Source organism: Diceros bicornis, chromosome 35 (genome assembly GCF_020826845.1).
Source record: "Diceros bicornis minor isolate mBicDic1 chromosome 35, mDicBic1.mat.cur, whole genome shotgun sequence".
In the NCBI taxonomy this organism is placed as follows: domain Eukaryota; kingdom Metazoa; phylum Chordata; class Mammalia; order Perissodactyla; family Rhinocerotidae; genus Diceros; species Diceros bicornis.
The window spans coordinates 17,020,474-17,032,881 of record NC_080774.1 but is presented as its reverse complement, the minus strand read 5'-3'; the positions used below and the strand labels follow the sequence as shown (position 1 = coordinate 17,032,881).

Sequence of the window (12,408 nt, the reverse complement as noted above, 5' to 3'; positions counted from 1 at the left end):
TCCAATTCCCTTTCCTAAAAAACAAGTTTTTTCACCCACTATGCCAAGGATGAATTTAATCTTACTCCCTACTATGACCCGCATTAACTCATTTAATTCTCAAGTAAGCCTATGAAGGAGGTCCACTTATTACGATTCACTTTTTTTTGTTTTTTTTGTCAGGAAGATTAGCCCTGAGCTAACATCCACGCCAATCCTCCTCTTTTTGCTGAGGAAGACTGGCCCTGAGCTAACATCCGTGATGATCTTCCTCCACTTGATGTGGGACGCTGCCACAGCATGGCCTGACAAGCGGTGCGTTGGTGTGCACCCGGGATCCAAACCCGGGCTGCCAGCAGTGGAGCGCGAGCACTTAACCGCTACGCCACGGGCCAGCCCCATGATTCACATTTAAGAGTTGAAGAAAACAAGAGGCAGAGCTGAGACAGGAACCCAAGCAGTCTGGCTCCTTGGCCCAGGCACTGAGCGTCTCTACCATGATGCACAGCTGTACTAGTCAAAAATGAGAGTTCTTGAACTTACACTTGCCCTGTCTCTTGTTCTCCTCCATCTCAATTCTGCGCTCTCGGCGGCGTTCCTCCCGAGCCTTCTTCTGGCGCTGACGCTTTCTCTTCTCAATGTCATCTATGGGGTGATCAGGTTGTGAGGAGGCAGACCCAGGACAACCTGCCATTAACTCCCCCCAGTTGACTAGCAGCTAAGGCCACACGAATGGGCCCAGCTGGACTGGATGAACAGATGGAGTCTATCAGAAGGTACTGAGACTCATAACACAGCTCCTTAATTCCTCCCACACTGGGTTTCTAGCCATAAGAATCCCTGAACCCCACTATAAAGAGAAGCAAAGTAGAGGCATTCTCACCTGAGAATATCTCTAGGGTTTCCTTAGAGACAACAGGAGGCTGCAGGGCCAGTTCACAGATGCTGAACTCACAGGTGAGCGGCAAGTGAGAGAGATATCTGTGACGCTGTCGAACGTCCTACAGCGGAAAAGGGAGCAACACTCAACTAAGACCAAGCCTAACTCTGAGAGCAGAGATTCCCACCCCCATATCCAACTGTGTACACACCCTCACAGATGGCCCCGGGGCTCAGAGTAGTGCTCACGTTAGCACCATTTTGAAAAGCCAAACAGAAACTGTCAATTGACCCACAATAAGGTAGAATAAGCAAACAAAAGCAGTTTTTGGTTTGTGCTGCAAATGAATGAATCCAATCTTGTAATAAATAATCTAAAGCTGATCAGTTGTTTTGATTTTCTGGGGTCCACGATTGAGGGGGGAGAACAGGGAAGATAAAAAGAGTTATCTGTTGGCAAAACATCTGGGAACCACTGACAGGATTAATGATAACTGATTAGGCAGATTTCCCTACTGAATGAAGCTTGGCCTAAAAGTAAAAAATGAAGCCCATCAATTTAAGTTTAATTTTCTTTTCTATTTTTCTGTGTTTGATGGAAAGTGTATAGTACTCAAAGAGTCTCTAAATTTGAGGCTCATAACATATTTATGATCAATACAGGGAAAACTGTGAAAGGGCAAAAATTCACATATGTAAATTATCAGACAATAATTCATAGGTATCTGCTAAGCCAAAAATGCATCTGAAGCTTGCATCAGCTAGCTGAAAGCCTCCAAAGACTTTTTCGTGTTTTTTTTTTTTTTTTTGCTTGAGCAAGATAAGCCCTGAGCTAACAGTTGTGCCAATCTTCCTCTATTTTGTATGTGAGTCACCGCCACAGCATGGCTGACAAGTGGTGTACGTCCGCATCGGGATCCAAACCCGTGAACCTGGGCCACCAAAGCCGAGCGCGCCGAACTTAACCACAATGCCACAGGGCTGGCCCCAGACTTTTCATTTTCTTGGACAGTTCTCTCAAGCAATAAGGAGAAAGAGAAACAGAAATAAACTCATCTTGAACGAAAACAGGAGACATCTATATTCCCAAACCACAATAAATGAACTTGCAAAGCAGAGAGCACGGGTGACTGACTTAGAACCCCAGCATGGGAAGAGTGTACCACTTAACTTTTAAAAAATTCACAGGCACCATCACTGACAAAAATAGACTTAAATATACAAAAACTAAAGGTCTAGAAGGTTTGTGAACTTGGGTTGGCTAAGCCCACCTCAAAGAGATTAGGCTAATGCTGCTCCCCGACCCTCCACCTCTAAAGGAAGGCCCTTACCTCAGACATGGAGTACCCAGCGATCTCCACCACTGTTGCCGAGATCTTCTCAGGGCTCTGCTCCAGGCTGCCGTACTCCCGCACCAGGCAGCGCACGTTCACAGGGTGCAGGAACATGTACTGCCCGTCCTCCGCTGAAGACAAGTGGCTCTATCACACAACAGTCTCAGCCAGTCCTCAAGACAGGGCCCTCCTTATAGCTAGGCCTGCCTCTCCCTCCCCAAGTCGAAAGGCACAACAGATCCAAGCTCCCAGAATCTAATGCCAATACCTCCTTCTGCCTAGAGAGCCAGGTCATCTCTCTGAAACATCTCCGTGGCAACCCAGGCCTCCTCCTCAAGAACCCTCACCTTGGTAAAAGTAGTAACAAGGAGAGCTGTTCAGGTGTGTGAAGCCTGGCTTGGTGATGAGTTCCTGCTGGCTGGAATCAGTACAAATGGTCCCCTCTCCAAGATTGTCATCTGCTAACTCTGAGTCATCACAGGCCTCTGACAACTCAGGTTCCAGTTCAGACACCGCTTCCTCTTCCTTTACCAGAGGGAGAGCAAGAGGACGAGAAGGAGAGCCCAGAGAGCAAACTTCGGTGGTTTCTTCATCAAAAGCAGATAGATACTCTAGCACATCCTGTCGGGACAAATTCCAGGTCAACTGAAAGTACACATGGCAAAGGTAGGCACAGGAACCAAGTTCTCTGGATGTTTATCTTAGCCATCACATTCACTGATTTAACACCCCCAGGGAAAGAACCAATAAGCACACAGGAAATACTCATAGTCCCTTCTTCTCCCAACAAAGTTCAGATCTCACAACAGAGCCTATGAGCTCAATAGCAGCATTTGAGGAACAGCAGCCATTTAGTCTGTAACAGGGGCACACTAACCTTCCTGGGTTGAAAAACAGACTCCTTTGCCAAGGGAGCCATCAGCACCAGTTGTTCCAAAGCAGACACGACACCAGTCACCTCCCCTTTGCTTTCAGCAAATCCTGACAGAGCCTCTTCCCGAGTCTAGACCACCAGAGAGAAGACCATAGAAAATTAGGTTTCCAGAAACACACTTAGTTTTGGCAAGGGCATACAATGGCCTCTCTCAATAGGAGCAAAAGTTAAAAGGCAACAAGATCCAATGGGAAGGGTTTAAGTACTTAAAATCCTCAATCTTCAAGGGAAACAGGAAGCAAAAAGCATCTAGTATTCAAATGCAATAGTATTCAGTTTAGAACCTCTGACAGTGACAACTCTACACAAAAGCTTCCTGAACAGAAATCCAAGAACACAAAACTAGTCTTCTAGTTTTCACAAAGTATGCCTAAAGAGAGCCCCAGGGCAGGAGGCAAGGGTTTGGCCAACCACGCCCCCTCAACCTGGACAGCTCTACTTCTATGTAGCTTTTCTTCTACCTGAAATGCATTTAACAAATGCTCTGCACTGCAGAAAGAAAATAAAAGTTAAACAGACAGGACCCTGCCCAAGGAGGACTTAGGAGTCAGAGAGATAGGAATTCAAATACCAGCTTCACCTCTTATTAGTTATGTGTCCTCAAGCAAATTACCTAACCCACGATCCCACTTCCTCCTCCTTGAAAGAGGACAGCTGTTATCCACCACACCAGAATACGAAGCTTGAGTGAGGTAAGTGTAAGTACAGTACCTTAGCACAGGGCCTGTCACATGCCAATCACTCAATAAATGAGGGCTTTCATTGTTCTGATGTAGATCAGTGATTCTCAAAATGTGGTCTGGGGATGAGCAGCATCAGAATTACCCTGGAACTTGTTATAATGCAAATTATTGAGCCTACTGAGCCCAGAGCTACTGAATCAATCTCTCAGGGTGGAGCCCAACAACCAGTGCTTCTGATGCTTGTTCAAGTTTGTGAATCCCTGTTGCAGAGGATATGGGACACAGAGAATTCTGTATTTGGGTAATTCTTGCTGCTCCAAGATCCTCAGCAGGTATTGCTAGGGCCTGCCGGGCAAGCCATAATACTTTCTCCACAATGTCCCTCAAATTAAACATCTCTAAAAATAAATCCACGTGTTTTCTCAGAAAAGAAAAAAACCTACCTTGCCTAACTAAGAACACCCCTAACCTAAGAAACTCCAGTGTCACTATTAGTTAGATCATTTTGACTTGCTCCTTTCAACTCCAAGGAGCGCTTTAAGAACTACTAGGTCGGCCCTTACCTCCCGTCACCAAAGCCCAGAGCAAAATCAACTTTTTTAGCCATTTCCTGCTTATCATCTTAAATGTGGGGCTGAAGTAACTTATCCCCACCATCTCATCCCATTTCCAGGGCATCATCTCACCTTGAGCTCCTGGATAGCTGCCTCAATAAAGCAGGACTCGGGAGTGTGCTTCTCCTCTGCCAGCTGCTGCTCGAGGGCTACTTTCTCCTCCTGAACTACCCGGTGCAGCACCTGCTCCTTAGAGGCCAGCAGCAACTTGGAGTACTGGCTGTGCTGTTCATCTGCAAGAAAGCCAGCAAGATCACAAAAACACAACACTCAAAGCTCACGATGGTGAGGCTACACAGGAACTTTCACACACAGCTTTTTTTCTAAGGTGAAGATGGAGTAATTTGGCATAATTTCCTAGAAAATGATTTAGCAATGACCTTAAGGTTTATAACTCTGACCCCATAATACAAGGAATCTATCCTAAGAAAACTAAAGATGCAGCCAAAAATTTAGTGAATGTTCATTAGTTACAGCACTGTCTGTAATATCAGAAAAGCTGCAACCAACCATAAGTCTGACAATAAAGAAATGGTTAATGACATGATGGTATATTCATTAAAGAGACTTTTGTAGACATTAAAAAATGGTTTTCTAAGGGGCCGGCCCAGTGGCGCAGCAGTTAAGTGTGCATGCTCTGCTGTGGTGGCCCGGGGTTCGTGGGTTCAGATCCTGGGCGCACACCAACACGCCGCTTGTCAAGCCATGCTGTGGCAGCGTCCCATATAAAGTAGAGGAAGATGGGCAGGGATGTTAGCCCAGGGCCAATCTTCCTCAGCAAAAAGAGGAGGATTGGCATCGGATGTTAGCTCAGGGCTAATCTTCCTCACCAAAAAAAAAAAAAAAAAAAAAAAAAAAGGTTTTCTAAGAAGGGAAGATTTAGTGACATGGAGAAGTACCCACATTACATGGGGAAAAAAGCAGATGTCACACTAGAAAACTCTACCCCAATCTCACAAAAATATACATGCAAATATACATTTTTATGTATAATATTTAACATTTTGGGGTACCTCTGGGTAGAAGGATTGTGGATGATTTATTTCCTTTAATTCTCTTTCCCTCTATTTTCTGTACTTTTCAAAAAGTTTTAAACAGTGTTATCTTTTGAGACCCCTTGAAATGCCCCCTTGAAATGCCCTATGTTTTCCCACCCTCTCATCCTAGTACGATCCCAGAGATAACTATTTACAAATTTGAATATATATCCTTCAAATCTTTTTCTATACATTTATATACCTACGTTTATAGAAATAAAAGCTTTTCCATAAATGGTAACTGTAAATTTTATTTTACGTTTATTTTTCATTCAATGTGTCTTAAAATCTTTCAAAATGTTCATACAAAGATCTATCCCATTTTTACCTTCTGTATAGTGTTCCACAGTATGAAATACTCTAATAAGTTCCCTATGGAACATCTAGGTTATTGCCAATTTCTATTACATTGTAACAGAAAACTCTTATACATGCTCCTTGATACAAATGATTTCTTTATGCTATTTAAGTATAAATGTTGGATCAAAGGTTGTAAATATTTTAAGTACTACCAAATTGCCCCCCCAACAGGGTGTACTGATTTACATTCCCAACAAGAACAAGAGTACCCATTTCCCCAACCCCTGCCAAAACCCAGTGTTACCAATTTTTTTTTTTTTTGCATCAATCTGACAGGCATTTTGAGTTGCATAATTCTTGGCAAAGTTAAATCTCTGTAGATACTTGGAGGTTATTTTGATTTCTTCTTCTTGGAAGTGCTTTGTTACATGCTTAGCCCCTCCTTCTACTAGGTTGTTAATCTAATTTACAGAACATCTGTATGTTCTGAATTTTAATTTTTAGTTTTAAATGTGTAAATCTTTCCCTAGTTTATTTATCACCTGTTGACTGAGGAATCTTGTCAGATTTCATTCTTGGTAAATCAAATTTATCAATCTTTTCTTTTATAATATCTATGTTTTCAGCCTGGTTCAAAAACCCACCCATACTTGAGGATTTATAAAGATTCTGTCCTATGTTCTCTTTTAAAAGTTTAAAAGTTTTAGATTTTTTACATTTAGTTCTTCAATCCATCTGGAAGTGATTTTTATGAGTGGTATGAAATGAGGATCTAACTTTATTTTTTCCCATAAGAAGACTTGATTATTTCAATACCACTGAGAAATCTCTTTTCCAGAGACTGAAATGCCATTTTAATCCAATGCTCATTTCTGCATGAAATATAGGGAATGAAACCCCTTGCCCTTTCCCCACCATAAGCACTTACCACACACTATACCCTAATGCTTAGCTGCCAGCCTGTCTCTTCTATTAGACTACTAAGGTGCCAAGACTGGCTGACTGTAGAATCTCCAAGACCAACACAGTGCCAGACACCATTCAACAAAGCCTTATAACATGAAAAATTAAGATTTATAACTAAACCAAACTTGAAACCAAGAGTTAAACCAATCTCTGCAAACTCTGCCCTAACCTACAGGAATCCTATGACTAATTTTGAAATGCTAGAACTGGCTTGCCCAAAGGCTAAATTTCTGACACTAGAAAGATATGTTCAGTAGCCTTAAAGGGTGTACCCAGGATTATTTGCCCCCAAAATTAATGGAACTTACCTCCTAGACGAATAGGATGGTCTACATTCATCCATTTGGATTTGGGCAAGGCCACCAACACCCCTTTCTCCCTCTTCATCAGCTGCATCGTAATGGTATCACCAACAACATACTGACGTGACTCTGTGGCAACAACACTGTAACATGGACACCGAGATGTAACAAGACAAGGAGATAACATACTGGGGTCTAAGCTAGTAAATGTCTCAATCTCACCTCTTGAGATCCTTCTTATGCACAGAACTGTAACAGATGGGACATTTACTCCAGGTCTTCTCACTCAGTGAAAGATAGTGCAAGATGCATGCCCAGCAGAAGATGTGTCCGCAACGTGTGATCTTGGCTGCAGTAGGTGGATATAGGCATATTGGACAAGATGGCACTTCATGGCTGCAAATGCGCTGAAACAAAATGCCACCACAAGTTACACAACTTTCAGAATTGACAAGAGATTGTTAAAGGTAAACCCTCTCCTCTCCCATCCCCAACTCTGTACATCTCTACTCAACACATCTTCATAAAATTATTCAACAATGCAGGTATATGTAGGATAACACCTGAAGCAAATCATTAAGGAAACTGTAATAACAGTTTAGTATAATAAAACAACTACATAACAGGTTTGGGGGGTTCTACATCAAAGAAAAAAAATGACAGAAATCACTATATGCCCCCATTTACAAAAAAAGATTTAAATGTAGATGTACATACATAAAAGCATAAAAAGGATCTAGAAGTAACGTACCAGTAATTTCCAATGAAGGAGTCATTTAGACTTTATACATGTCTCTTTCTTTTTTTTTTGTTTTCTTTGTGAGGAGATCAGCCCTGTGCTAACATCTGCCAATCCTCTTTTTTTTTTTTTTTTTGGCTGAGCAAGACTGGCCCTGGGCTAACATCCGTGCCCATCTTCCTCCACTTTATATGGGACACCGCCACAGCATGGCTTGCCAAGCAGTGCAGCGGTGCGCGGCCGGGATCAGAACCGGCGAACCCCGGGCCACCGCAGCGGAGCGCGTGCACTTAACCGCTTGCGCCACCGGGCCGGCCCCACATGTCTCTCTTTTTTTTAAAAGCAATGCATATAAAACTTAAGTTTCACAGGCTTTCTATGCCATTCTCAGACAATTTTAGGAATTTTCACAGTAACAGGAGTCCAGGCTTTGGGGCCTATCATTTGAAATCATATAACCCAGGAGCGGTAAGCGGAAACCCACAGCTCATAACTTGAGCAGGAAAAAAAAAGCAGCAGTGGCTTGGACAGAAGCGCAGCAGTGCGGCTCATTCACTTGCCACAAGGATGAGGCCTGATTTGATACTGATGACTATAAAAGCCTACCAATGAAGCAATGTCCAGGTAATGAGCCCACCCTGGGTCAGGATCGTAACCAGAGTCCCTCACATATTCCCCTATTCCCCTGGTTACTACTTTCCAGGAGAGAGGAGGTAGTAGATAGGACTGCTTTTATACCTTCAGATCAGAGCCCTCCAACTCCCCAATCTTGCAGGCCAATGCCAATTAGAGAGCACAAAATGAACTCCAGGGCTGATCCCTGGGAAACGTCTACACTGAGGCCATGTAGAAAAGGGTATCAGCAGTGAACACAGCCAATAGCTGCTTTGTCACCACGGCCCTTTTCCTTAGTTCTCTCTCTTGCTAACAGCTTATAAGCTTAGCTGAGCTACTCACCACTTGTTCCACAAAGTCCCAGTTAACTAAGGTATCAGGATCAGCAAAATGAGCTGTGTAGTCTTGGTCTTCAGACACCACAAACTGGCAGCTAGAAATAGAGAGGAAGATAGGGAAAAGGCAGACTGTGAGAATCTACCAAGTCCTCAGCAGAAATTCATCATCTCTTCACTTAGAAATCAAATGCAGGCCATTAGCAGCCATGATCTATTTAACACTGAACTAGGACTTCAGCCTCAGTTCTGAGCTCCGGCTATGAAGAGAATCCAAAGACTCAGTGGGTAGGAGTCTAAACCCATGAACTCTGTTTCTTCTGCTTCCAAACCCTGCCCAGCTGCCCTCAGGCCTCCCCTGAACTAAAATTAACCCAGACTGTGGCTCCATCAACCAGCAGGAAGCCAGATTTCCTCCCACACCCCCAGAACCCCAGAACACAGCTAGTCTTCAAGGCAGTAGAAAAGACTGTTCTCAATCATTTGAGTATCAGTTGATAAAAAGAACTAAACGGCTACTTTAGTCCAGATCCACGGTCAAATTTTCCATTATAACTAATGCCACACAAAAGGAAACAAAAGGGCATCAGTATTTGAGCAAATGTATGCCAAGTACTCCAACTTATCATTCAATTCTCCCTTAAGTTATTTCTCCTCCTTTAAAGAGAAGCTGAATCTCAAAGTGGTTAGGGAGGGGCTGGCCCTGTGGCATAGCTGTTAAGTGCGCGCGCTCCGCTGCTGGCAGCCCGGGTTCGGCTCCCGGGTGAACCCCCGGGCGCGCACCGACGCACCGCTTGTCAGGCCATGCTGTGGCAGCCTCCCACATAAAGTAGAGGAAGATCAGCACAGATGTTAGCTCAGGGCTAGTCTTCCTCAGCAAAAAGAGGAGGATTGGCATGGATGTTAGCTCAGGGCTGATCTTTCTCACAAAAAAAAAAAAAAAGTGGTTAGGGAAATTATTCAAGGTCTAAGGCCAAAACAAGATTCAAATCTAGGTCTAATTCCAAAGCCAACACTTTTACTGCCTCATCATGATACTAAAGCATTATTTAATTTTAGCATTAATTAATTGATTTACTTAAGCATTGTATTCTTTTTTTGTGTGTGTGAGGAAGATCAGCCCTGAGCTAACATCCACGCTAATCCTCCTCTTTTCGCTGAGAAAGACTGGCCCTGAGCTAACATCTATTACCAATCCTCCTCTTTTTTTTTCCCTTTTTCTCCCCAAAGCCCCAGAAGATAGTTGTATGTTGTAGTTGCACATTCTGCTAGTTGCTGTATGGGGGATGCCACCTCAGCATGGCCGGACAAGCGGTGCGTCGGTGCGCGCCTGGGTGCTGAACCCAGGCCACCAGTAGGGGAGCGCGCGCACTTATCCGCTAAGCCACGGGGCCGGCCCCTAAGCATTGTATTAAGTACCAAGAACATCAACTTGGAAAGGTTTTCAACACTTGCCCAAAAAAAAGAAATAAAGAGAAAAAAATGGAAAAAGAACCATATCAACTCCCTTTCTGCCTCTCTCTCATAGTAGTTTAAAGGAAGCCTCTTAGCACCACAACTGCCTGGAGGCTCAATTTCACTTTCCTCCTAAGAGGAGCCATACTCACTTGGCCTGTAAAAAGAGTTCCTTGTTAAAAGGCTTATGCCCCCACTTGTTCCTTTTTCCCCAGCTGCCATGTCCACTGCCTTCAAAGTGACCCGCCTGGCCACGGGGTTCAAAAGTGAAATTCAACAAGTGGTTCAGGTTGATCTTCTTAGGACCAGAGAACTGGGCAGGGCTAAACTCTGCCCGTTGAGCCTCTGCTACCTAGGAAGAATGAGAATGAATCAGAGTATTTTAGATTAGGATGATACTTACTGACTTATACCAGAAACCAGCACAACCCCTCCTTCTACACAGCTTAAAATATTAACTAAATAAAACATAAGCTTAAAGTAAACAATCTTCCTAGGAAGGGGTAATGCAAAAGTCTACCCGAGATCTAGATGGGAGTGGGGAGGGGAAAAAGAACCTTTAACATACAATTACTTAAACTGTGTAGTCTGCCCTGCTAAGCAGTAATTAACCATTAAATGACAAAACCCAGCATGAACTCCTCTAGCCATCTTGAAGCACAAAGATTTACTTAGATTAATCTTTTGACAGTCCCATAGGACTCCCACACCTTCACTCCTGTTAGCTACTTGTTCTCTGGTTTGTTTCTGGCAGTGTCAGTCTGTGGAACTATACTCTGGAGGCAGCTTGCAGGCAGCTACTAAGCGCTATAGGCTTCAGGATCCTGCCAGAGACCTCCTTTCTAAGACACACACTGCTATTCATTGTTAATTAAAACTGACAGAATTAGAACATGTAGGCAGACTAGCTCTGTGTCCAGAAATAAACCCAATCAGTAGATGCAGAAACAGTTTAGAAAGTAGCAAGAACTCACATATGAGAAATACCACTGCAGAGAAGATGGAAGAAATCATAGGGCTTTTTCAGTCCTCTTAACGTTCCCAAATTGAAGTGGTACAGATACCTACTGTAAGTCACCCAGTACATTTTCTAATCCCACTTTCCATTTAATGTCATAAACAAACATTTGCCATGTGACTAAATATTAGTATATAGTCACTTTAAATGGCTATATAACATTACATTATATGGGTATACTATAATGCCCTAGTGTAGGACACAGATTGTTCACAGCTTTTCTACTGTAACAAAACAATGCTGTGACAAACACACTTTTGGATAGATCTTTTCGCACAAATGTTTGGGTACCTACAATTATTTCTCTTGAATGTATAGCAGGAATTATCGGGTCAAAGGAAATGCAAATTTAAGGCTTTTGCTGCTAAGTCAAATTTAGAGATTAGTAACCAGCACTTGCACATATGTGATAAAGAATCTAAAGAGTATAAAAACGGATATGGCGAAAGATAGCTTCTATTCCAGACGCAACCAATATCCCCTCTGAGATAGTTTATGCACATAGAATCATAGCATACGACCTTCATGATTAAACACAAACAGTGGCATACCATACAGTCAATTTCCTTTTATCTTAACAATAGATCTTGGCAGACAACATCCCCCCATTGTTTATGTAACTCACCACAGGAAGCCCAAGACTTCCAGGTCATCCCTTCCGTCTCATCCCCTAGACTCTCATCTCCATACGGCTCTGCTATCCCCTAATCAGTCTTCCACCTCAATGCCCCAAACTTAGATAAGAGCTTGTGCTCAGTCAGCAAAATCCCTTACATTCTCAGCCTTCTATCTTCAACTTGTTATCCAAGTTGGCCCACTGTCACTCTCCAATACTGCCCATCATAATTCCTGATTATTCTTCCAACACACTGACTTCTCAGTTCCTTGACCTTCTCTCCTCTAATTGGCTTGCCCTCTAACCTACCTCAGCCACCATTCTGAGCATAGAGTCTAGAGCTGTGCTGTCCAATACAGCAGCCACCACTAGCCAAATGTGGCTACTGAGCACTTGAAATTTGGACAATGCTACATCATGAAAGAGCATTTTAGCTATACTGGGTTAAATATATTAAAATTAATTTCACCAGTTTACTTTTTTAATGTGGCAATTAGAAAATTTAAAATTACATATGTGGCTTTCATTTCTATTGGACAGCACTACTTTACAGTCTAGACCATGCTGATAACAGCAGCACCTCTTCCATCATCTTCATTTTG

At 43.0% G+C, this 12,408-nt stretch overlaps 1 protein-coding gene across 1 annotated transcript in view; it reads right to left on the bottom strand.

Annotated features, from left to right (window-relative positions):
* RNF10 (ring finger protein 10) overlaps nucleotides 1-12,408 on the bottom strand; it is a 32,366-nt gene that overhangs the window by 7,485 nt on the left and 12,473 nt on the right. Inside the window, exons 3-12 of the mRNA XM_058531575.1 lie at nucleotides 10,325-10,524; nucleotides 8,725-8,815; nucleotides 7,251-7,435; nucleotides 7,035-7,171; nucleotides 4,496-4,656; nucleotides 3,070-3,195; nucleotides 2,540-2,813; nucleotides 2,190-2,323; nucleotides 863-980; nucleotides 523-624 (exon numbers count right to left, since the gene is read on the bottom strand). Coding sequence (XP_058387558.1) covers nucleotides 523-624; nucleotides 863-980; nucleotides 2,190-2,323; nucleotides 2,540-2,813; nucleotides 3,070-3,195; nucleotides 4,496-4,656; nucleotides 7,035-7,171; nucleotides 7,251-7,435; nucleotides 8,725-8,815; nucleotides 10,325-10,524 — 1,528 coding nt within the window. The remainder of the gene's footprint in view (nucleotides 1-522; nucleotides 625-862; nucleotides 981-2,189; nucleotides 2,324-2,539; nucleotides 2,814-3,069; nucleotides 3,196-4,495; nucleotides 4,657-7,034; nucleotides 7,172-7,250; nucleotides 7,436-8,724; nucleotides 8,816-10,324; nucleotides 10,525-12,408) is intronic.